The following is a 26838-nucleotide window of genomic DNA, read 5'->3' as shown; positions in this document are numbered from 1 at the left end:
CAGAACACAGCAACCTTAGCACTGACATAAAACCAATCCTATTCTTTCACCAATAATTTCAGAAGCAAACAGTGCAATCACTTCTGGCTGGGTGCATCAATATTTGACAGAACCCCCAATTCTCAGTGTTGGGAACAAGAAATCCAGGCCAGGCCCACCAGTGCCACAAACCCCATTGGGGGTTGTGTTCCAATGCAATTCTGCCTCCAAAAAGTTCACTTTCATCATGCTTTCAGACTTCAGTCACACATGCTCAGGCCTCTTGCCAGTAACAAGCATGCCTTTGCTTAGCACTTTTCCCTAGTCTGAATTTGCTAAGGAACTGTATCTATTCTCTGTACCCTTTCCCCAGCTTTGCAGGAGGGAATGATGGGAGAAATCAGAAGCCTACTATTTCTATGAGGATTATGGGGTATGGTGTACCAAGTGGGATTTCAGGAGACCCACAGTTCAGCACCATAGATCAAGGATGGCCTTCCATAGGTGGTTTTGATGTATGGATCCTCTTGATTGATAAACTGCAGCCTCAGTCCCACTCATGCATGTTCAGGTTCATCATGCCTGGCTTACAGATGCTAATGTAGTTGTATTGAGGAGCAACATGCTGCTCTTTCAGAAAACCAAGAGGATCTGCCTAGACTTAGGTGGCCATTGCATTGCCTGTGCTGATATCATACAACCTGTGGTTACCATTTGGTGAGGTGTGCACAAATTGATGGTAGTTGCCTGATGAATTACATTGATGAGCCAGTTGGAGGTTTTTGCCCGCTCGGCCAGAGACTGGACATCAACATGGAAGCACATCTCTTGCAAATGTCTCTAACTAATATGTTTAGATGGTGTAGAGCTCTTGGATGTAGTAATATGATATGCAGAGTCCTGGCATCTGGTGAGGTGTGCCAGCTAAGCTTGAGGCTAGAAGTATCAATGAAAAAGCTACGGCTGTTAGGGTTAAGGACAACAAGAAGGAACGTTTTTAATATAACAGTAACCAAAGAAACTCTAGGAATGTTATACACCTATTACTAGATAGAGATAGTAAAACTGTCAGTAATCATATAGTAAAGGCTAAAGTGTTAAATAAATATTTCTGGTCTATATTTGGAAAGAAGCTGGATGGCTTATTCACAGCTTACAGTGACAATGAATTATCTTCTATTTCAACAGTAACTATTAAACAGTGACTGCTGACATTAAACACTTTTAAATCTGCTGGACTAGAAAACTTGAACCCAACAATTTTAAAATAGTGAGTAGAGGCACTCTCTCTGACACATTGATGTTGATATTTAACAAATTTTGGAATGTTGAGAAAGTTCCAGAGGACTGAAGCAAAGCTAATGTTGTGCCAGTATTTTAAAGGGGTAGCTTGGATGACTTGGGTTACTATAGGCCAGATAGCTTGACTTCAGTTCCCAGCAAAATCATGGAAAGGCTGATACACAAAGTAGTCGATAAAGAATAAAAGGAAGACAGTATAATTAATGATTAAATTGATTAAAAACCGGTTAACTGACAGATCTAGAAAAGTAATTGTAAATGGGGATCATCAACCAATGGGTTGTTCCTATTGTAGTTCCTCAAGGATCTGTTTTTGGCACCGTACTATTCAGTTAACGATCAGATGAATATATAAAATCACCAGTGGTAAAATGTGCAAAAGACACTGTAATGGGGTGGCACTCATCTCTCACAAGCGCCCCCGGGTCGAGTGCATATGGTTGCACTCTCTCTCTGTTTGTGGTGAGTCTTCAATGACTCAGCCCTCCTGCCAAGTTATACACAATCTGTCTGTGAGATAAAAGCAACACAAATCCCTTTCGGGGATTTTGGGAAAAGTCCAACAGATGTCTCTCTCAGTTTGTCCCTGCTCCGGAATATTGCAGTGCCCCAGGGTTCCTTCCCTGGAGGCAGTGTCTTTGCCATCTCAGGGCCTTTCTGGCCCCAGCTCTTCAGCGGGGCCACTATGGTTCCGTTCCCCTTCTGGGATGCCTCAAAGTCCAGGCCACTTTCACCAGCGGCTGGTGGGGGGGGGGGGGGGAGGCTATTCCAGGTCCCAGCCCAGGGACCCTATAGATAGCAGTTGTTCGCAATGTTCCTTTAAATAAACTGTGTTGCTGCTATAATTCCCTGGGCCATTTCCCCATGGCTCCCATATGTTCTTCACCCTTACCTCAGGGCCTTGTCCTTGTGGAGTCCTAGCAGCCAGCCTGGAGCACCATCCACTCTCCTCCAGCTCGAGCAAGGAACTCGCTCTGGCCTTGCAGCTTTTCTTATACTGACCTGCTGGACCCTGTTTGGCTGCTTCCCACACAGCCGCTCTAGGCAGCCTGGAGGACCTCTCTACTGCCCTTTTCTGGGGTGGGGTGTGGCAGGAGCACAAGTCTTCTAGCAGAGGGCCTCACACACAAAAATGGGTGGAGTGGAAAAGAATCATGGTCTATAAAATCGTGGTCTATAAAATCACGAGTGGTATGGAGAAAGTGAATAGAGAAGGAGCTATTGACTCTTTCACATAACACAAAAACCAGGATTCACCTGCTGAAATTAATAGACAGCAGGTGGGGGGGGGTAGGGGAGTAAGTTCTTCTTCACATGGAGCATAATCAACTAATGGGACTCATTGCCATGGGATGTTGTGAAGGCCAAAAATATAACTAGGTTAAAAAAAAATTACGTAAATTCGTGGAGGATAGTCCCATCAATGGCATTTGGCCAACATGGTTAGGTAACACAACCCAATCTGTTGGACGTCCATAAAGCTCCTACTGCCAGAAGGATCTGGCACTGGCCATTGTCAGAGACAGGATACCGGGTTAAATGGACCGTGATGTGACCCAGTATGGTCGTTCTTATGGAATGATGACAGGTGGTAAGGTGAGTTCATCTGAAGAACGGGCATTTTAATACAGTCAAATGGAAGCAGACAGTGGCATGACAAGATCTAATGGATGGAAGATGAAGCTAGACATATTCAGACTAGAAATAAGGTGAAAAATGTTTACAGTGAGTAGAGTTAACCACTGGAATAACTTACCTAAGGGTGTAGTAGTTTCTCCATCAATTAAAATCTTTAAATTAAGAACATAAGAATGTCCATACTGGATCAGACCAAAGGTCCATCTAGTCCAGTAGCCTGTCTTCCGACAGTGGCCAATGACAGGTACTTCATTGGGGATTGAACAGAACAGATAATCATCAAGTGATCCATCCCCTGTCACCCATTCCCAGCTTCTGGCAAACAGGACACCATCCCTGCCTATCCTAGGGACACCATCGCTGGCTATCCTTGCTAAAAGCCATTGATGGACCTATCCTCCATGAATTTATCAAGTTTTTTTTTGAGCCGTGTTATAGTCTTGGCCTTCACAACATCCTCTGGCAAAGACTTCCACAGGTTGACTGTGCGTTGAGTGAAGAAATACTTCCTTTTGTTTGTTTTAAACCTGCTGCCTATTAATTTCATTGGTGACACCTAGTTCTTGTGTTGTTAGGAGTAAATAACACATCCTTATTTATTTTCTCCACACCAGTCATGATTTTATAGACCTCGATCATATCCCCCCCTTAGTTGTCTCCAAGATGAAAAGTCCTAGTCTTATTAATCTGTCCTCATATGGAAGCTGTTCCATACCCCTAATCATTTTTTTTGCCCTTTTCTGAACCTTTTCCAATTACAATATATCTTTTTTTGAGATGGGGCGATCACATCTGCACACAGTATTCAACACAATATGATATTTTCTATTTTCTTATTATCTATCCCTTTCTAAATGATTTCCAACATTTTGTTCACTTTTATGACTGCTGCTGCATATTGAGTGGATATTTTCAGAGAACTATTCACAATGACGTCAAGATCTCTTTCTTGAGTGGTAACAGCTAATTTAGACCCCATCATTTTATATGTATAGTTGGGATTATGTTTTCCAATGTGCATTACTTTGCATTTATCAACATTGAATTTCATTTGCCATTTTGTTGCCCAGTCACCCATTTTTGTGAGATTCCTTTGTAGCTCTTCACAGTCAGCTTTGGACATAACTATCTTGAATAGTTTTGTTTCATCCGCAAATTTTACAACCTCGCTGTTTGCCCCTTTTTCGAGATCATTTATGAATATGTTGAATAGGACTGGTCCCAGTACAGACCCTTGGAGGACACCACTGTTTACCTCTCTCCATTCTGAAAATTGACCATTTATTCCTACCCTTTGTTTCCTATCTTTTAGTCAGTTGCTGATCCATGAGAGGACATTCCTTCTTATCCCATGACAGCTTACTTTGCATAAGAGCCTTTAGTGAGGGACCTTGTTAAAAGCTTTCTGCAAATCTCATAACACTATATCCTCTAGATCACCATTGTTCACATCCTTGTTAGTCACCTCAAAGAATTCTAGTAGATTGGTGCGGCATGATTTCTCTTTACAAAAACCATGTTGACTCTTCCCCAACAAATCATGTTCATCTGTGTGTCTGACAATTCTGTTCTTTACTATAGTTTCAACCAGTTTGCCCAATACTGAAGTTAGGCTTACCGGCCTATAATTGCTGGGATCGCCTCTGGAGCCCTTTTTTAAAAATTGTTGTCACATTAGCTATACTGCAGTCACCTGGTATAGAAGCTGACTTAAATGAGGTTACATATCACAGTTTGCAGTTCTGCAATTTCACATTTTAATTCCTTCAGAACTCTTGGGTGAATACCATCTGGTCCTGGTTACTTATTATTAGTTTATCAATTTGTTCCAAAACCCCCTCTAATTACACCTCAGTCTGAGACAGTTCCTCAGATGTGTCACCTAAAAAGAATGGCTCAGGTGTTGAAATCTCCCTTGCACTCTCAGATGTGAAGATGAATGCAAAGAATTTAGTTTCTCCGTGATGGCCTTATTGTCCTTCAGTGCTCCTTTAGCATCTTGATTGTCCAGTGGCCCCACTCGTTGTTTAGCAGGCTTCCTGCTTCTGATGTACTTAACAATATTTTTGCTGTTACTTTTTGAGTCTTTGGCTAGCTGTTCTTCAAATTCTTTGTTGGCCTTGCTAATTATTTTTCAGAGTAGCAGCCGTGTTAGTCTGTGTTCACAAAAAGAAAAGGAGTACTTGTGGCACCTTAGAGACTAACAAATTTATTTGAGCATAAGCTTTCCGATGAAGTGAGCTGTAGCTCATGAAAGCTTATGCTCAAATAAGTTTGTTAGTCTCTAAGGTGCCACAAGTACTCCTTTTCTTTTTCCTAATTATATTGTTACACTTAATTTGCCAGAGTTCATGCTCCTTTCTATTTTCCTTAATAGGATTTAACTTACACTTTAGAAGGATGCTTTTTGTCTCTCACTTCTTCTTTTACTTTGCTGTTTAGTTATGGTGGAACTTTTTTGGTTCTCTATTTTTTAATTTGGGGTATACATTTAAGTTGAGCCTCTGTTATGGTGTCTTTAAAATGTTTCCATGCAGCTTGCAGGGATTTCACTTTTGGCATAGCATCTTTTAATTTCTGTTGAACTAACTTCCTCATTTTTGTGTAGTCCCCCTTTCTGAAATTAAATGCTATCATGGTGGGCTACTGTGGTGTTTTCCCCACCAGAGGGATGTTAAATTTCATTATATTATGGTCACTATTACCAAGCCGTTCAGCTATATTCACCTCTTAGACCTGATCCTGTGCTCCATTTAGGACTAAATCAAGAATTGCCTCTCCTCTTACGGGCTCCAGGACTAGCTGCTCCAAGAAGCAATCATTTAAGCAGTCATTTAAGGTATCTCTGCATCCCATCCTGAGGTGATATAGCCAGTCAGTATGGGGGTAACTGAAATCCCCCATTTTTATTGAGTTTTTTATTTTTAGAGCCTCTCTAATCTCCCTGAGCATTTCACAGTCACTATCACCATCCTGGACAGGGGGTCTGTAGTATATCCCTACTGCTGTATTCTTATTATTTGAGCATGGAATTACTATCCATAGAGATTCTGTGGTACAGTTTGGTTCATTTAAGATTTTTACTTCATTTGATTCTGTGCTTTCTTTCACATATAGTGCCTCTCCCCCACCAGCACGACTTGTTCTGTCTTTCCGATATATTTTGTACCTGGATATTACTGTGTCCCATTGATTATCCTCATTTCACCAAGTTTCTGTGATGCTTATTATATTAATATCTTCATTTAATACGAGGCACTCTAGTTCATCCATCTTCTTATTTAGACTTCTAGCATTTGTATATAAGCATTTTAAAAACTTGTCACTTTTTAGCTGTCTGCCATTACATGATGTAATTGAATGGGACTTTTTTTCATTTAACTGTTTCTCATCAGATCTTACCTGTATTTTATCTTCCATCCTCTCCTCCTCACTGGGACATAGAGAATCTCCAGTAATAGATCCTTCCCTAAGGGATCTTTCTGTCTGAACCACATGCTTCTCCATACCTGTCGGCTTTCCTCCAGCCCTTAGTTTAAAAACTGCTCTGCGACCTTTTTAATTTTAAAAATTAATTTTTTTTTAATTTTGCCAGCAATCTGGTTCCATTTTGGTTTAGGTGAAGCCCATCCTTCTTGTGTAGGCTCCCCCTTTCTCAAAAGTTTCCCCAGTTCCTTATCAAAACCCCTCCTCCCTACATCATCATCTCATCTACTCATTGAGACCCTGCAGTTCTGCCTGTCTAACTGGCCCTGCATGTGTAACTGGAAGCATTTCAGAGAATGATACCATGGAGGTCTTGGACTTCAATCTCTTACCTAGCAGAATAAGATCGTATGTTTTTCTAACAGCTGTGCTATAGCTCAGTCAGAGTGAATGTGCTTGATGCAGAAATCACTGCATGAGTGTCTCTGGCCTGTGCTAGGCAGGAGGTCAGACTAGATGATCATAATAGGCCCTTCACACCTTAAAAATCTATGAATCTGTAAATATGTGGCAGCCGGTGCTGGCAGCATGGATGAGATTTTCACACAGTGGGCATAAAATGAATATGGTGGTGATTGGTGCTCCCAATCCCACAGATGTCAGGAGCTGGACTAATTCCCCTTCCTTTTCTTCTGAATGTGGCATCAGCTTCACCAGAGGAGGAGGCTGGATTTGCAGAGACCTACAGGTACTTGCACAAGGCCCAGGAATTGCCTCATGCAGTGGCTGTGCAGGATACCATGGTTTTGTTTAGGTCTGGGAATCAGGTTAGCCCAGGTGAGCCTAGGAAATGTTAGGATGCTCTGGATCTATGTACTGAAAGGGTGGGAAACTGGTGACAGCCTGCAGTAGCAGTGGTCTTAAATCCCCACCTCTTTTCACTGCTACCAGGACAGGTTGCTTTTAGATCTTGGGTTCAATAAAGTTATAGCCACTTTGCCAAAAAAGATAATTCCTGTCCTCACTGGTGCTTATTATTTGCAATGCTTGTTGTTTAAAAAATAAATGCATAAATAAAAAAGACTGTTTGCAGTTATAGTCAAGCAAATTGACAATTATTTGACTTACTCATTTACATATGGGAGGAAGCAATATGGGAAATTTGCATTAATCTGCTTAGCTTCCATGATGGCACAGTATCCTAAACCTGAGACATTTTAAATAAACTATTAGACTGAAGAGAAGCATACGTTTGTTTTTAAAACAACCCCCTATAATACTGTATTTTACATTTGCACAAGTAATTTTACGTTTTTTTAAATCACCTAAACACTTCTTTTATTTTAAGCTTATTCTCAGCCAGTGGATAACCATATCAGTCCAGCTACTTACTTGGGACAATCTTTGCCACCATCATCACCAGGAAGATATTCCCCAATTCCTAAGGGAATGGTTGGAGATGAGGAAATTACCAGGTAAGGAGTGGTTAATCCAACTTTAATTGATGAGTTCAGGTTAGTTAATCAGGAAAGTTAACATTTTATGTGTAAATGATCAAAATGTCAGTGTGTGATGTTTCAAGAAATAAATGTAAATCTAACAATATTTTTAATACTAGTGAATATTTCCATAAGACCTATAAACTGTTTTGCTGATTTATTCTAGTTGTGCTCACTAATACTGCTGTGGTTGTGGCCATACTGATCGCATTCAGCCTAAAGTATACAAGGTCCCCCTCTCCAAACTGGATCAGATACTGTGCCCACTCAGTATGTGGGTTCCACTATGGAATTAAGATGGCATTGCTTTTAGTGTAGCATTCACTCTGCTGCATTGCCAAGTCACGTAGTGAGCTGATTGAATTTCTCACTATATTGGCATTGGAAACGCAAAGACTGATTATGTTGAATTTGCATGTAGATGATGAATTTTCTGAAGCAGCTCAGGATTTCGTGGCCATCATGACAACTATGGGGTTATCCCAGATAGGTACTGGCTCAACTCAGACAGCTGGCCACGCTTAAGATTTGGGTTTGGGGTTGGAACTGGAGGCTTGGCGGTTGGTTGCTTTGTTGATTGTATTACCGTAGTACCTGGGCACTGGATAAACACAGAACAAAAAGACAGTCACTGTCCCTAGAAAGCTTACATTTGTCATAAAGTGATTGTTCCCTCTCATGGTTTCAGGTTGGGGTTCATCTCTCCTGTCAGGGTGAGGGAGCTGTTCTAATGGTCTACCCTCAAAGATTAATGGACCAAAAAGGTTCCAGAGGGTTCTTAGGGTGAATCTTGTTCTACCAACAGCGTTTTTCAAATACGGCCATCAAGGGCTTTTCTTGCAGCCACAGCCTCTTGGGGAGAAGTTGCAGCCCCGCCGGGGTCGCCTGGAGGGGTTGGGCCCTGCTCCCCTCTGGAGCCACAAACACCAGAGGAGCAGACAGCCAGTGTGAGTTCCCCACCTTCCCGGAGGTCATGGGGCTCAGGCTTCTGGCTTCAGCCCTGCGGGGCCTAGGCAGCAGGCTCTGGGCTTTCAAGCACAGCAGTGGGTTCCGGGCTCACCACCCCCCCGATCACCCCCGGTCCCTGCTGCCTCCCTACCCACCTCCCCACCCACCTCCCCATCCAAGACTTAATTTGTCACCCGGCTTGAGAGGGCTGAGTAAGTCTACTGTGAAAAGTGATATTTGTATGTTTGTTAAATCACTTTTCACTGCCTCCCAGCTAGCTAGCAAGTCTGCTGCTGCAAAAACTGATATTAACAAACATTCAAATATCACTTTTCAAAGCAGCAGACTTAGTAGCTAGCAAGTATTAAAAAAACTGCAACCAAAAAAGCAAAAGAAACAACAACAACAAAAGACAAGAACATGCAAAGCACCTTATTTGTGTTTCTATTCTGTTTAGGTCCACTAAAGAATAGAAACAACTGTACATTATTTTTATTATGGGGGAAAAAAAACCTAATAAAGCAACCAGTATGATTTGGGCCTGTGCATATTTATTTGTTTTTCCTAAAGTTAATTAAGTATTTTAGGAAAAATTGTCATAGCAGCCACCATCAAGAGTTGGTGGCCGCCCTCTGAGGCCATCAAAAAATTTGTTGTGAGAGCCCCTAACAGTCCAGTCCCTCAGTAGTTTGGTAGAAAATTATTGTACTTTTCTATCTTGCAGCTTTGAAGAAGTGGCCTGTAGATGCCCTCTTTGCCAACATCATTTTCTCAGGTCATCCTGCTGTACAGATGATATACAACAAATGAGGCAAGAGGGAAGAGGGCTGGTACACTAGTGGTGGAAATGTCATGCAGAGGCTGAACAGCTGCACCATAAATATTTTTAACTTTTTTGTTGTGGCTGTACAGAAGGCAAAGAAAAGGTTATTTTTCTCCAACATAGAAGCTGCAAAAGCTCAGGCAGCAGATTTGTTTCAGGTGGCAGGACTAGTAAATCCTGACTGTCTCAGGATACTGGGCTAGATTGACCTTTAGTTTGACCCAATATGGCCGCTCTTATGTTCTTAAAAAGAAGGGAACTTGCTTCCTCCTTGTTTGCAAATAGCCTGAATTTGGTGACCTTCCAGGCACACTGCAAAAAACATCTTTGTAGTAGGGTTTTTGGAGAAGGTGTGTTTAAGGTGTGCTTCCTCAATAATGAAGACGTTGGGAGGAACTTTTGTAGATGGCTGGCTGAGCTTCTGCTGAATTAATCATTTAATGCTGCTGATACTTAAATTATATTAATGTGTGTAAGGGCACCTAGAGCCTTAGATAGGTCTATCTGCAGTTTTAAAAATTGAAATAAATAAATATATAATTACGGACCATTCATTGCGGACTGTACAAGTCCTTGATCTTAGGGATTAGTAATTTCCTCATACAAAAATTACTCTAAAGTGAGACTCAGTATACGTGGTCTTAGGTTAGGTGCAGTTTTTACACATTGATTTACAAAATGATTTGTTTATTTCTTGAAATTTTAAAAAATAAATGAGGGACACTTACTAAAAAATTTAAGTTTATTCCCTTCCAAGTTGCAGAATTCAGAAATATTTTTTGTTTTACTTCTTTACGGCAGATTTCCATTAGAGACCTTTTAACTGGACTTTGACCTCTTTTTGTTAAAGGGAAAAAGTTCCCTTTCTACTGCAACAGATTATAGACATTTACACAGATTTGTTCTATTAGTTTAAACCAGAGTGGTATATATACATTTCCCTGCCTGCATATGAATTACATATATCTACTCATAATAAAAATACTCATAATTTTCATACCATTTCTGGGCAGTTTAACCACCTTTAGTTACTCTAGTTCCAAACTTTTTAAAGAAACAGGCACAATCCACTTGACATCTAGCAGTTTCCGAAAATGAGTTAAGTCGTTTCAGATACCTCCGTTATAATTTTTACAGTCACATTTTCCTATTTTAAATGTTGTTCTCTCCCCTGTTGCTAAATGAAACAACACTAAAAGCAGTGAAACTGACTACACCTAAAGTGCTAGACTAGCACTATACAGCATAAGTGTGGCAAATGTTAAACAGATTACGAACTGACTGGAAAATCTCAAAAATTAGTTGTCAGTGGGGAATCATCATCAAATGAAGGGGTTTCTATTGAGGTTTGTTGTAATAATTTGGAAATTAATACAACAGGTTTTTCAGGGCGTGGTTCTAGGCTTGACACTATTCGATATTTTCATCAGTGATCTGGAATTAAATATAAAATCAGTGCTGATAAAATTTTGCACGTGACGCAAAGTGGTAAATACCGATGAGGATAGGGCAGTCATTCAGCGTGATTTGGATACTTTGGTGAGATGGGTCCATTCAAACAAAGTGCACTTTAATACAGCCAAATGCATATAGGAACAAAGAATGTAGACCATACTACAGATTGAGGGACTATATCCTGGAAAACAGTGACTCTGAAAAGGATTTAGGGGTCTTATGAGTTCCCAGTGTGATATGGTGGCAAAACGGGTTAATGTGATTTATGGATGTATAAACAGAGGAGTTAGGGGGAGGTGATTTTACCTTTGGATATTGTGTTGATAAGGATGATTCTGGAATTCCATGTGCACATTTTAAAGGATGTTTAAAAATTGGAGAGTGCTGAGAAGAGCCACAAAAATGATTTGTGGGCTGGAGAAAATGATGCATAGTGGGAAACTTCAGGAGCTCAATCCATTAAATTTATAACAAGATTGAGAAATGATTTGATTAGTGTATAAGTGTCTTCACAAGGACAAAATGCTGAATTCTGATCATCATCAAAATGGTGTGTGACCTCCTTGCAAATTGAATATCATCCAGATCCATCTTTGGCAAGCTGCTTGGGGTGGTCTGGTTGTATATTCAGTTTATGTCTGTTACTGGCAATCTTGTGATTCCCAGCTCTGTAGAAGTGTTCCTTCATACACAAGCTTTGGAATTCATTAGACTTCCATTCTAATAATATGTCCATGCTAAGAAAGCTGCCAAAAACAAACCAGGGCTGGTGGAGGTGGTTGCTGGATTCAGCTTCAAAAATCCTCATTTCTCATCTAACTCACTCACTCTTTACTCTAGTGGAAAAAGGTATAACAAGAACCAATGGCAGGAAGCTGAAGCCAGACAAATTCAAATTAGAAACTAGACACAGTTTTTTAACAGTGAGGGTGGTTAACCATTGAAACAAATTACCCAAGGAAGCAGTGGATTTTCCATCACTTGAAGTATTCAAATCAAAGACTTGGATTGGACCTTTCTAGAAGATATGTTTTAGTCAAACACAAGTTATTGGATTCAAGACAGAGAGAACTGGGTGAAATTCTATGGCCTTTGTTATAGGTGGTCAGACTAGATGGTCTAATGGTCCCTTCTGGCTTTAAAATATACGCTGTCAAATGCACAAAGTAAACTGGAAAAAAAAGAGGAAAATATTTTCCTACTAATCTTTCAGTGGTAGTATTCTTAGGTCTTATAAATAATATTACATAAAAAACTTGGCACAGTAGCATAACTTTTTCATGCAGTTGCCCACACAATTGCGTATCTAATATTCATGTAAACAGTTTAACTTTGTGCATGCTATGTGGGGAATTGCATGCACTGATGTACACTTATGCAGCTATTTGGCCATTTGCACACATATTCCAATTTATACACACACACCCACCACGTCTGTCCCTGTGATTGTGTGCACATTGAAAACTGGTTTCTATATGTCCAGATCATTATAAGCTACCACTTTTCTGAGGCATGTATGTATATAAAGGAGTGAAAGAGTAGGGTGCTAAAGGAGTTGGCAGATGTGATTGCAGAGCCATTGGCCGTTATCTTTGAAAACTCATGGTGATCAGGGTTGGTCCTGGATGACTGGAAAAAGGCTAATGTAGTGCCCATCTTTGAAAAAGGGAAGGAGGAGGAATTAATTCTGAAGCGCTTTGAGGAGAGGAAAGTGATCAGGAACAGTTAGCATGGATTCACCAAGGGCAAGTCATGCCTGACTAACCTAACTACCTTCTATGCGGAGATAACTGGCTCTGTGGATGAGGGGAAAGCAGTGGATTTGTTATTCCTTGATTTTAGGAAAAATTTTGATATGGTCTCCCACAGTATTTTTGCCAGCAAGTTAAAGAAGTATGGGCTGGAAGAGTGGACTATAAGGTGGATAGAAAGCTGGCTAGATCATCGGGCTCAACGGGCAGTGATCAATGGCTCCATGTCTAGTTGGCAGCCCGTATTAAGTAGAGTGCCCCAAGGGTTGGTCCTCGAGCCAGTTTTGTTCAATATCTTCATAAATGATCTGGAGGATGGTGTGGATTGCACCCTCAGCAAGTTTGCAGATGACACTAAACTGGAAGGAGTGGCAGATACGCTGGAGGGTAGGGATAGGATACAGAGGGCTGTAGACAAATTAGAGGATTGGGCCAAAAGAAATCTGATGAGGTTCAACAAGGACAAGTGCAGAGTCCTGCACTTAGAATGGAAGAATCCCATGCACTGCTGCAGACTAGGGACCGAATGGCTAGGCAGCAGTTCTGTAGAAAATGACCTAGGGGTTACAGTGGACGAGAAGCTGGATATGAGTCAACAGTGTTCCCTTGTTGCCAAGAAGGCCAATGGCATTTTGGGCCGTATAAGTACGGGCATTGCCAGCAGATCGAGGGACATGATCGTTCCCCTCTATTCGACATTGGTGAGGCCTCATCTGGAGTACTGTGTCCAGTTTTGAGCCCCACACTACAAGAAGGATGTGGATAAATTGGAGAGAGTCCAGCGAAGGGCAACAAAAATTATTTGGGGACTGGAACACATGACTTACGAGGAGAGGCTGTGGGGACTGGGATTATTTATTCTGCAGAAGAGAAGAATGAGGGGGAATTTGATAGCTGCTTTCAACTACCTGAAAGGGGGTTCCAAAGAGGATGGTTCTAGACTGTTCTCAGTGGTAGCGGGTGACAGACAAGGACTAATGGTCTCAAGTTGCAGTGGGGGAGGTTTAGGTTGGATGTCAGGAAAAAAAATTTTCACTAGGAGGTTGGTGAAGTACTGGAATGGATTACCTAGGGAGGTGGTGGAATCTCCTTCCTTTGAAGTTTTTAAGGTCAGGCTTGACAAAGCCCTGGCTGGGATGATTTAGTTGGGGTTGGTCCTGTTTTGAGCAAGGATTTGGACTAGATGACCTCCTGAGGTTCCTTCCAACCCTGATATTCTATGATTCTATGAAAACTTTAATTTTTCTACAATAAGAACAGGAGTACTTGTGGCACCTTAGAGACTAACAAACTTATTAGAGCATAAGCTTTTGTGGGCTACAGCCCACTTCATCGGATGCACAGAATGGAACATATAGTAAGAACATATATATATATACACATACAGAGAAGGTGGAAGTTGCCATACAAACTGTGAGAGGCGAATGAATTAAGATGAGCTATTATTAGCAGGAGAAAAAAACTTTTGTGGTGATAATCAAGATGGCCCATTTAGACAGTTGACAAGAAGGTGTGAGGATACTTAACATAGGGAAATAGATTCAATATTGTAATTATTATAATTAAAATAACATGGGTCATTACACAAGTACTCCTGTTCTTATATGACCACAGACCCAAACCCTTGGATCTGAGAACAATGAAAAAGCATTCAGTTTTCTTACCAGAAGATTTTTAATAGAAATAGAAGTAAATAGAAGGAAAGAAATCACCTCTGTAAAATCAGGATGGTAGATACCTTACAGGGTAATTAGATTCAAAACATAGAGAATCCCTCTAGGCAAAAACTTAAGTTACAAAAAAGATACACAGACAGAAATAGTTATTCTATTCAGCACAGTTCTTTTCTCAGCCATTTAAAGAAATCATAATCTAACACGTACCTAGCTAGATTACTTACTAAAAGTCTAAGACTCCATTCCTGGTCTATCCCCGGCAGAAACAGCATATAGACAGACCCACAGACCCTTTGTTTCTCTCCCTCCTCCCAGCTTTTGAAAGTATCTTGTCTCCTCATTGGTCATTTTGGTCAGGTGCCAGTGAGGTTACCTTTAGCTTCTTAACCCTTTACAGGTGAGAGGATTTTTTTCTCTGGCCAGGAGGGATTTTAAAGGGGTTTACCCTTCCCTTTATATTTATGACACTCCCAAACAAATATATTCAAATATTTGCAAAGGGAAAAACTGAAGTATACATCTGTAATAGCCATTGTTTAAATTAAAATTGTTTTAAATTGTTGATGTATCTCATAAGAGATTTAGTAAATGGTGCCATGCTGAAATAGAATGCATTGGGTGAAATACTTATCCAATTGAAGTCAAAGGTAAAACTCTTCTTGACTTCAGTAGGGCCAGCATTTCACGCTCTGGGGTTTGTTTTGTTTTGTTTTGTTTTTTGATGTATGAAATAATGTCCCAAAGAAAAAAACTTAAGGGATATTTATTTCAGTTTTTTTCACTTAAAATTGTTACATCAGATCATACTTTGAAAATGAAAACGTATATTTATTTAAAAGTAGGAGGGTCATTGGCAACCATCGATCCAAACTGGACCATGATATACATGTAAGAGGTCTAATCAGGTGCCTGATGAATCCACTTATGGCTGACGAGCCCAATTCAAGAGCGACACAGCTTGTTAAAAATTTCACAGATCTATATGTTGTCTGAGTTATAGTCCAAGATTACAGCACACTGCTTTCTTCTTTCTTGCTTTGCTCCAGTCCTCTGGATTAAAGCCACTTCATGTTGAGCTGCACCCAGTGCCAGATATTCCCTCCAAATTGGACAGGATTCTACGCGCTCCTCTCAGCTTTCTGTATTGACACTGAATGACTTCATATCATTTTTGCACATTTTGTGGTAGTACAATAAAGGGCAACCCCATTTTCTAGAACCGTCTCGAATCTCACTGTACAAAATATTCTTGAGCATATGGTCTCCTCCCATTCTGCTGATATGACTGAGCCATTTCAACCTGCTCTTCTTGATAGTCGTTTCTAATTGTGTTCGTCCTGCGCACTCCAGCACCTCTGTGTTTGGTATTTTGTCTTTCCACTTTATTTTCAGACTCTTACTCAGGCATTTTCTGTAGTATCTGGCTGGTGAAACTTGCCCATATGCTCAGTGTTTAGCTGATCACCATATTTGGGGTCGGGAAGGAATTTTCCTCCAGGGCAGATTGGAAGAGGACCTGGAGGTTTTTCGCCTTCCTCTGTAGCATGGGGCACGGGTCACTTGCTGGAGGATTCTCTGCTCCTTGAAGTCTTTAAACCATGATTTGAGGACTTCAATAGCTCAGACATAGGTGAGAGGTTTTTCGCAGGAGTGGGTGGGTGAAATTCTGTGGCCTGCGTTGTGCAGGAGGTCAGACTAGATGATCATAATGGTCCCTTCTGACCTTAGTATCTATGAATCTCATGTGGAAGCTATTCAGTCTCCTGATGTGCCTAGCATATGTAGTCCATGTTTCTGAACCATAAAGCAGGGATGACAGCACAAAAGTCTCGTAGATTCACATCTTCACCTTAGTTGATAGTTTGCTGTTATTCCACGCACATCTCTGTAATAGCCCAAAATTCTTAAGCTGCTTTTCCGATTCTGTTAGTCGGTTTAGTCTGAAGGTCAAGATTTCTGCTAATCGTAGAACCCAAGTAGCCAAAGCTGTCGATGACACCAAGAGATTTACTCTCCAGAGTGACGTCAGAGACTGGTTCTTCCGCCCCTTGGTACATGATCACAGTCTTCTTGAAACTAATTCTCAACCCAAAACTCTTGGGTAGATTTTCTGCATCATGCAAGAGATTTTACAGGGAAGATTAGCTATGGGCAACTAAGGCCACATCACCCACAAACAGGAAAACACTCAGAACCAGCTCTTTCACCTTGATTTTCGCTCTAAACCTTGCGATGTTGAACAAGCCTCCATCTAGTCTGGTTCAAAGATAAATGCCATTATTGCCGTCCTTAAATGTATGAAGAAGCAGGAATGAAAAGTAGGAGTAATGTGTAGGTAAAGGCATACAGTAGTGTTCAGTGATGTCAGTATGAAACAGTTAGCTGATTAACTTTTGACAGTTGTAAAATCTTGTTAACTGGTTGGCATATAAAGGAGGCTTTTCTATATGGCTCTGAATCAGTCCTGTATTGTGAACTTGTTGCTGTAGGGAGTAGTTTGTAGCTTTTGATATTGTATTCTACATACATGTATGCTATGGATAATAAAAATGTATATGGCCTATAGCCAGTCCCTCCATTTCTCTCTAAAGTACCTACATACACTCAGGTTCAGAATTTCTTATACAAAGAGCAAAATTGACAATAGCAAACCTTTGTGGATTTCTGATTTATCAAACAGTCCCGAATTGTAGGTAGCAGGCTTAACACTACCACCCCTCTTTTGATACCATACCATACCTGCAGATCATGTTTGATATTGGTCCATGTTTCTCTATACATTTGTCCTCCTAGTGAACCAGCACTTAAAGTCCAAAGTAATGGTTGCCTTTATAAATCCCTAAAATAGAATCATACTGAAGACCTACTTTCTTCTCTTCGCCACTAAAAGCTAGGAAAAAATAAAGTTCTCTTTCTTACTTGGGTTTGCTTAATGAGAAGACAAACTTTTTTAAGAATCTTACTCCAGCATTTTGCCTAGGCCAAAAATCAAGGATTCATAAAGTCATATGGAGCTCCTACAGAGAGAGATTTAGATAAGTGAAACACAAGTAGGTGCTGCATACAGAGCCACATTCAACTTTGTGGTACCTACTCAGTATGCCTTTGTAATCCCAACAAGAGAGTTCTCTACAGAGGCAGGAATCTGATTGAAGGTGAGTGGTGGAGAGGAGTCTGGTGGCTCAACAATGAGTCGGTACAGGGGTCTAGGCAAGGAGAAAGTATGTATTTTACAGATCGAGAATCCTGGAAAGATACTGAAAAACAGGAGACAAGAACCTCAACATAGAAAAATACAGCTTGTTTTTGGCTCATCATTTCAATGGAACTCTTCAAACACAGAAATGTTTAGAGACTAGTTATTTAGTGCACTCTAGTGATCATTTGAATGTAGTGCAGAATTTTTCTACTTAAATATTAGAAAATTCATACTATCATAGAACTGCAGGGATGGAAGGGACTTCCAGAGGTCATCTAGTCCGGCCCCATGCGCTGAGCTGGACCAAGTATACCTAGACCATCCCTGACAGGTGTTTCTCACCTATTTTTAAATTTCTTGTCTTCTACTGAAATTCTTCATCGCCTTGCTACTGTATCCACTGGCAGCAGTAAGACTAAGACCATGACTACATCAGAAAGTTTTACTAGTAGTATTTGTGCTGGCATTCAGCTGCTGATGTTGCAGTTTCGCTATAGTGCGTGCATACTTGGCTGCCTTTGCCAGTGCAAAGCATTCTCACAGCAAAAGGCACGCTGCATTATGTAGGCATCTCAGTGTACCCTGCACCACTGTCCAGCACATTGCCTTCTGGGATATATTTTGCAGTGTGTTGGGGGATACTAGCACTTCTCTCAGGAAATTGTGGGAGAATTGGGGTCAAATTCCCACAGTCCCCTCATGTCCATCCCATCATATTTTTGCACAATTTTTTAAAAATTCCCACAGTCCTTCATGCCGCTTCATGAATACTGAACAGATCAGCTGAGTCATCTTCAGCAAAAAGAAAGAAATGGATATTGGTTGACATTTAGCGAAACAGGAGAGGTATATAATTAGTACTTACTATTTACAACATAGTTTATAAAATGAAAAGGAGTACTTCTGACACCTCAGAGACTAACAAATTTATTTGAGCATAAGCTTTCGTGAGCTACAGCTCACTTCATCGGATGCATTCAGTGGAAACTACAGTGGGGAGATTTATATACATAGAGAATATGAAACAATGGGTGTTACCATACACACTGTAAGGAGAGTGATCACTTAAGGTGAGGTATTAACAGGGGGAGGGGAGGACCTTTTGTAGTGATAATCAAGGTGGGCCATTTCCAGCAGTTGACAAGAACATCTGAGGAACAGTGGGGAGAGGAGGGGGAATAAACAAGGGGAAATAGTTTTTACTTTGTGTAATGACCCATCCACTCCCAGTCTCTATTCAAGCCTAAGTTAATTGTATCCAGTTTGCAAATTAATTCCAATTCAGCAGTCTCTCGTTGGAGTCTGTTTGAAGTTTTGTTGAAGAATTGCAACTTTTAGGTCTGTAATCGAGTGACCAAAGAGATTGAAGTGTTCTCCAACTGGTTTTTGAATGTTATAATTCTTGACATCTGATTTGTGTCCATTTATTCTTTTACGTAGAGACTGTCCAGTTTGACCAGTGTACATTGCAGAGGGGCATTGCTGGCACATGATGGCATATATCACATTGGTAGATGTGCAGGTGAACGAGCCTCTGATAAGTGTGGCTGATGTGATTAGGCCCTATGATGGTGTCCCCTGAATAGATATGTGGACACAGTTGGCAACGGGCTTTTTGGCAAGGATAGGTTCCTGGGTTAGTGGTTCTGTTGTGTGGTGTGTGGTTGCTGGTGAGTATTTGCTTCAGGTTGGGGGGCTGTCTGTAAGCAAAGACTGGCCTGTCTCCCAAGATCTGTGAGAGTGATGGGTCGTGCTTCAGGATAGGTTGTAGATCCTTGATGATGCATTGGAGAGGTTTTAGTTGGGGGCTGAAGGTGACGGCTAGTGGCGTTATGTTATTTTCTTTGTTGGGCCTGTCCAATAGTAGGTGACTTCTGGGTACTCTTCTGGCTCTGTCAGTCTGTTTCTTCACTTCCACAGGTGAGTATTGTAGTTGTAAGAATGCTGGATAGAGATCTTGTAGGTGTTTGTCTCTGTCTGAGGGGTTGGAGCAAATGCGGTTGTATCGTAGAGCTTGGCTGTAGACAATGGATCGTGTGGTGTGGTCTGGATGAAAGCTGGAGGCATGTAGGTAGGAATAGCGGTCAGTAGGTTTCCGGTATAGGGTGGTGTTTATGTGACCATATCTTATTAGCACCATAGTGTCCAGGAAGTGGATCTCTTGTGTGGACTGGTCCAGACTGAGGTTGATGGTGGGATGGAAATTGTTGAAATCATGGTGGAATTCCTCAAGGGCTTCTTTTCCATGGGTCCAGATGATGAAGATGTCATCAGTGTAGCGCATGTAGAGTAGGGGCATTAGGGGATGAGAGCTCAGGAAGCGTTGTTCTCAATCAGCCATAAAAGTATTGGCATACTGTGGGGCCATGCGGGTACCCATAGCAGTGCCGCTGATTTGAAGATATACATTGTCCCCAAATGTGAAGGAGTTATGGGTGAGGACAAAGTCACAAAGTTCAGCCACCAGTTTCCAATCCCACCATCAACCTCAGCCTGGACCAGTCCACACAAGAGATCCACTTCCTGGACACTATGGAGAAACAGATTGACAGAGCCAGAAGGGTATCTACAACCTATCCTGAAGGATGACCCATCACTCTCACAGCCCACTTCATAGGATGCATGGAATGGAACATATAGTAAGAAGATATATATACTGTGACAGAGTCGGGCCATATGGCTACAGGAGAGTAATAGAAGGCAGATATATTAGCCTCAGGTTAAGTAGGTCCCTTTTCCCTCAGTAAGGTAACAGGGAAGGTTCCTGAACAATCAGGAACCTTCTGGAGACAATTAAGACAGACAGGCTGATTAGAACACCTGCAGCCAATCAAGAAGCTGGTAGAATCAATTAAGGCAGGCTAATCAAGGCACCTGGGTTTAAAAAGGAGCTCACTTCAGTTTGTGGTGCGCGTCTGAGGAGCGGGGAGCAAGAGGCACTCGGAGCTGAGAGTGAGAACATGGACTGTTGGAGGACTGAGGAGTACAAGTATTATCAGACACCAGGAGGAAGGTCCTATGGTGAGAATAAAGAAGGTGTTGGGAGGAGGCCATGGGGAAGCAGCCCAGGGAGTTGTAGCTGTCACACAGCTGTTCCAGGAGGCACTCTAGACAACTGCATTCCACAGGGCTGGAACCCAGAGTAGAGGGCATGCCCGGGTTCCCCCCAAACCTCCCAACTCCTGGTCAGACACAGGAGGAGTCAACCTGGACTGTGGGTTCAGAAAAATGGCCAAGCTGAGGGCTGCCATGAAGCTCCAAGGCAAGCAAATCCTCCAATAAGCGCAAGATCCACCAAGGTAGAGGAGGAACTTTGTCACAATACCCACAGAGAAGGTGGAAGTTGCCATACAAACTGTAAGAGGCTAATGAATTAAGATGAGCTATTATCAGCAGGAGAAAAAAACTTTTGTAGTGACAATCAAGATAGCCCATTTAGTGAGGGAAAGTTATGCCTGACTAATCTAATTGCCTTCTGTGATGGGATAACTGGTTCTGTGGATGAAGGGAAAGCAGTGGACGTGTTATTTCTTGACTTTAGCAAAGCTTTTGACACGGTCTCCCACATTATTCTTGTCAGCAAGTTAAAGAAGTATGGGCTGGATAGATGCACTACAAGGTGGGTAGGAAGTTGGCTAGATTGTCGGACTCAACGGGTAGCGATCAATGGCTCCATGTCTAGTTTGCAGCCAGTATCTAGCGGAGTGCCCCAAGGGTCGGTCCTCGGGCCGGTTATGTTCAATATCTTCATAAATGATCTGGAGGATGGTGTGGATTGCACCTTCAGCAAGTTTGCGGATGACAGTAAACTGAGAGGAGTAGGGATAGGATACAGAGGGCTGTAGACAAATTAGAGGATTGAGCCAAAAGAAATCTGATGAGGTTCAACAAGGACAAGTGCAGAGTCCTGCACTTAGGACGGAAGAATCCAATGCACCGCTACAGACAAGGGACCGAATGGCTAGGCAGCAGTTCTGCAGAAAAGGACCTAGGGGTTACAGTGGATGGGAAGCTGGATATGAGTCAACAATGTGCCCTTGTTGCCAAGAAGGCCAATGGCATTTTGGGATGTATAAGTAGGGGCATTGCCAGCAGATCGAGGGATGTGATCGTTCCCCTCTATTCGACATTGGTGAGGCTTCATCTGGAGTACTGTGTCCAGTTTTGGGCCCCACACTACAAGAAGGATGTGGAAAAATTGGAGAGAGTCCAGCAAAGGGCAACAAAAATGATTAGGGGACTGGAACACATGACTTATGAGGAGAGGCTGAGGGAACTGGGATTGTTTAGTCTGCGGAAGAGGAGAATGAGGGGGGATTTGATAGCTGCTTTTAACTACCTGAAAGGTGGATCCAAAGAGGATGGATCTAGACTATTCTCAGTGATAGCAGATGACAGGACAAAGAGTAATTGTCTCAAGTTGCAGTGGGGGAGATTTAGGTTGGATATTAGGAAAAACTTTTTTACTAGGAGGGTGGTGAAACACTGGAATGCGTTACCTAGGGAGGTGGTGGAATCCCCTTTCTTGGAAGTTTTTAAGGTCAGGTTTGACAAAGCCCTGGCTGAGATGATTTAGTTGGGGATTGGTCCTGCTCTGGGCAGGGGGTTGGACTAGATGACCTCCAGAGGTCCCTTCCAACTCTGATATTCTATGATTCTGTGATACTTAACATAGGGAAATAGATTCAATATGTGTAATGACCCAGCCACTCCCAGTCTCTATTCAAGTTAATGGTATCTAGTTTGGATATTAAATCAAGCTCAGCAGTTTCTCATTGGAGTCTGTTTTTGAAGATTTTCTGTTGCAAAATTGCCACCCTTAAATCTTCTACTGAGTGGCCAGAGAGGTTGAAGTGTTCTCCTACCAGTTTTTGAATGTTATGATTCCTGATGTCAGATTTCTGTCCATTTATTCTTTTGCGTAGAGACTGTCCTGTTTGGCCTCACACCTTCTTGTCAACTGTCCAAATGGGCCATCTTGATTATCACTACAAAAGTTTTTTTCTCCTGCTGGTAATAGTTCATCTTAATTCATTAGCCTCTTACAGTTTGTATGGCAACTTCCACCTCCTCTGTAAGTATACAAATATATCTTCTTACTATATCTGCCATTCTATGCATCCAATGAAGTGGGCTGTAGCCTATGAAAGCTTATACTCTAATAAGTTTGTTAGTCTCTAAGGTGCCACAAGTACTCCTGTTCTTTTTGCGGATACAGACTAACACGGCTGCTACTCTGAAACCTGTTCTGTTCTGTTAATTTTGTTGGAATAAATGGGCACAGAGAGTCAAAAGTGTTAACATGACATGTCACTGTATAGCACTAAACAATTAAACTCAGTTAAAGGTTTCATTTCAAGTACATAGACTTTGGCCTGCTTAATCCTATGAAAATAACACCATTACATTTTTTTAACCTTTTATTAAAGATCCAGAAAAAGAAGTAAAAACAGTTCAGGCATCTGAAATATAAAATATTAACTCAGACTTTCATTTTAATACTGTTCCTTTTTCCCTCCCCCCCACCCCCCACACACATTTGGCAGTCTTTTAGATGGCATTAAAATGGTAATAACTGTTCTTTTGGGGAAAAGGAGAGGTTAACTGAGATGGTTGGTTGGAGCTGCTGCTGCTGTTAGAGTCCAGTCTTGCTTTCTTGACGGCAAAACAAGACACACACACACAAAAGGAGACAGAAAAGAACAGCAAAAATACAAAATCCAGCTTCTGTCTTTGGTGGTGACATTTACTTGCATCCTCCCTATTGGAGAAACACAGACACAGCACATACTTTTATCAGTCACTCTAAGATGTGGCAAATTTGTACCAGAATCAGGCTGTTTAGGACATTGCTTTTAGCTACCTCACAGGCCACGGGTTCTCAGCAGTGTTACAAAATGTGTAGTTTTGGCCAGCTAAGCCAGACTCTTACTACACAGAAGAGAAAAGAGCAATAGGAAAGAGAAAAAATAACATGGGGATGGAAAATGATGTATGACAGAAGCGGTGACAGCAGAAACCTAAATTTCACATTCCAGGTGATGATTGGGATTGAGCCAGAACCAGTGGAGGTGTTGATGTGGTTAAGGACCTTCTTTCTGGCTTGTTCTAGTCAGGACATCTCTGAGGCTCAGGAAGGTTGTGAGTTGTGTCACAGGGCACAACAACAGTAAGTGGGCGCTTTCCATACCACCAGCCAGTCTGCAGCATAGGCTGGGAAGTAATAAAGTGGAATTATTATCCAAACAATACAGTTTTATTGAGTAACAAAAACACTTACTCTAAATACTCTGCAAATTAAAAGCAAATATATTAAAACCTTAATAAATTACTGGGCTAGATCTTAATGAAAGGGATGGAATAGTCATGTCCATTTTAGCTACACATGCATCGACCGTGGCTCTCACAGGGTATATGAAGCTGTGGTCGTCCATGACATCCCCAGGGTGGAGTCAGAGGGGTAGGGATGTGGTCTGGAATGTCAAGGGGGCATGTAGGGAGGTGCTACGCTGGAGGCGGCTGTGATTGCAGAGCCATTGGCCATTATCTTTGAAAACTCGTGGCGAACGGGGGAAGTCCCGGATGACTGGAAAAAGGCTAATGTAGTGCCAATCTTTAAAAAAGGGAAGAAGGAGGATCCTGGGAACTACAGGCCAGTTAGCCTCACCTCAGTCCCTGGAAAAATCATGGAGCAGGTCCTCAAGGAATCAATCCTGAAGCACTTACATGAGAGGAAAGTGATCAGGAACAGTCAGCATGGATTCACCAAGGGAAGGTCATGCCTGACTAATCTAATCGCCTTCTATAACCAGATTACTGGTTCTGTGGATGAAGGGAAAGCAGTGGATGTATTGTTTCTTGACTTTAGCAAAGCTTTTGACACGGTCTCCCACAGTATTCTTGTCAGCAAGTTAAAGAAGTATGGGCTGGATGAATGCACTATAAGGTGGGTAGAAAGTTGGCTAGATTGTCGGGCTCAACAGGTAGTGATCAATGGCTCCATGTCTAGTTGGCAGCCGGTGTCAAGTGGAGTGCCCCAAGGGTCGGTCCTGGGGCCGGTTTTGTTCAATATCTTCATAAATGATCTGGAGGATGGTATGGATTGCACTCTCAGCAAATTTGCGGATGATACTAAACTGGGAGGAGTGGTAGATACACTGGAGGGCAGGGATAGGATACAGAGGGACCTAGACAAATTGGAGGATTGGGCCAAAAGAAATCTGACGAGGTTAAATAAGGATAAGTGCAGGGTCCTGCACTTAGGATGGAAGAACCCAATGCACCGCTACAGACTAGAGACCGAATGTCTAGGCAGCAGTTCTGCGGAAAAGGACCTAGGGGTGACAGTGGACGAGAAGCTGGATATGAGCCAGCAGTGTGCCCTTGTTGCCAAGAAGGCCAATGGCATTTTGGGATGCATAAGTAGGAGCATAGCGAGCAGATCGAGGGATGTAATCGTTCCCCTCTATTCGACATTGGTGAGGCCTCATCTGGAGTACTGTGTCCAGTTTTGGGCCCCACACTACAAGAAGGATGTGGATAAATTGGAGAGAGTCCAGCAAAGGGCAACAAAAATGATTAGGGGTCTGGAACACATGAGTTATGAGGAGAGGCTGAGGGAACTGGGATTGTTTAGTCTGCAGAAGAGAAGAATGAGGGGGGGATTTGATAGCTGCTTTCAACTACCTGAGAGGTGGTTCCAGAGAGGATGGTTCTAGACTATTCTCAGTGGTAGAAGAGGACAGGACAAGGAGTAATGGTCTCAAGTTGCAGTGGGGGAGGTTTAGGTTGGATATTAGGAAAAACTTTTTCACTAGGAGGGTGGTGAAACACTGGAATGCGTTACCTAGGGAGGTGGTAGAATCTCCTTCCTTAGAAGTTTTTAAGGTCAGGCTTGACAAAGCCCTGGCTGGGATGATTTAATTGGGGATTGGTCCTGCTTTGAGCAGGGGGTTGGACTAGATGACCTCCTGAGGTCCCTTCCAACCTTGATATTCTATGATTCTTGATATTCTATGAAGGTGACAGTGACAGGTGCATCCTGGGGTCCCAAGAGATGGTAAAGCTTGCACCTTCCAGTTCACCTATCTTCTAGCCCAACTTCTTAACTTATTTGATCCTTCTCCTGAAGTCTCTTTTTTTTAAGGACCCTAAAAGGGAATGATTGGTTGAATAGCCCATTCCCTCATAGTCCACCAGTATGTCTAATGTCCAACACACCACTTTTGGTACATTGATCTGAGGTCCCACACTCCTCTCATTTACCAGACATGATATTAATGTAAGCGGGGGAATAGTCCCACTGTTGTGGGGAACTTTCCTGGCTTCTGCATCACCCCAGTGAAGTGGGCTAGCGATAGGATCTGAGGTACTCTCTCTGCAGTGGGCACTTCTCTGACCCACTGACCATTACATACAATTTAAAGCAAATGCAAGTTATTTAATCAACAATTAATTTTAAAAAGAATAAGGAAAAATGGGAAAGGTTAAAGGAAACACATGAACCCGCTCTGTGGTAGGTAACATCACAAACAGTGTCTCTGGAATGTCAGGGCAGTTCACAGTCTGTTCCTTGTAAGTCCCAGGACATTTGCTCTGGTGGTGGCCTCACGCTCTCAGGCTCTAAGTGGTAAGAACCCTTCTTCCCAGTGTCGCCCCCGCCCTGGCAGGGTTACGATCCAATCGTGGCCTGCAGAGCCCCTTGGCTGAGGCGTCTGCCTGTGCTGGGCCCACTGCCCAGGGTCCCCCTCACCCTCCCCAGCTGCTCACCGCACCCAGCTCCGGACTGCTCCAGCCCCAGCTCCACCACTCTGTCTCAACATGGCTGCTGCTGCTCTGCCTCCAGCTCCCTGGGCTGCTTCTTTGGCCCCTCTGGCTCCGGTTGCTACAGCTCTGCTCCCAAGACAGGTCTGCTCTGTAGGCTTCTGTGACTCTGCTCCCAGCACTGAGCTGCTTCCTGGGCTGCTTTTCTGGCCCCTCTGGCTCTGGTTGCTGCAGCTCTGCTCCCAGGACAGGGTCTGCTCTCTCTGGGCTGCTTTTCTGGTCCCTCTGGATCTGGCACAGCTCTGCTCCCTGGCTTAGCTTGGGCCCCTGCTTTCTCCTAAGCTCAGCCCCACTCTGTCTCACCCAGGCAATTACAGCT

At 42.4% G+C, this 26838-nt stretch overlaps 1 protein-coding gene across 14 annotated transcripts in view; it reads left to right on the top strand.

Moving 5' to 3' along the window:
- DLG1 (discs large MAGUK scaffold protein 1) overlaps positions 1–26838 on the top strand; it is a 427573-nt gene that overhangs the window by 282842 nt on the left and 117893 nt on the right. For all 14 annotated transcript variants that reach the window (XM_084638865.1, XM_084638863.1, XM_084638875.1 and 11 more), the window contains one exon: positions 7694–7820. In XM_084638865.1, coding sequence (XP_084494991.1) covers positions 7694–7820 — 127 coding nt within the window. The remainder of the gene's footprint in view (positions 1–7693; positions 7821–26838) is intronic.

This window comes from Lepidochelys olivacea (assembly GCF_965140295.1).
Source record: "Lepidochelys olivacea isolate rLepOli2 genome assembly, chromosome: 9".
Taxonomy (NCBI): domain Eukaryota; kingdom Metazoa; phylum Chordata; order Testudines; family Cheloniidae; genus Lepidochelys; species Lepidochelys olivacea.
This window is presented reverse-complemented; position numbering and strand designations above follow the sequence as displayed.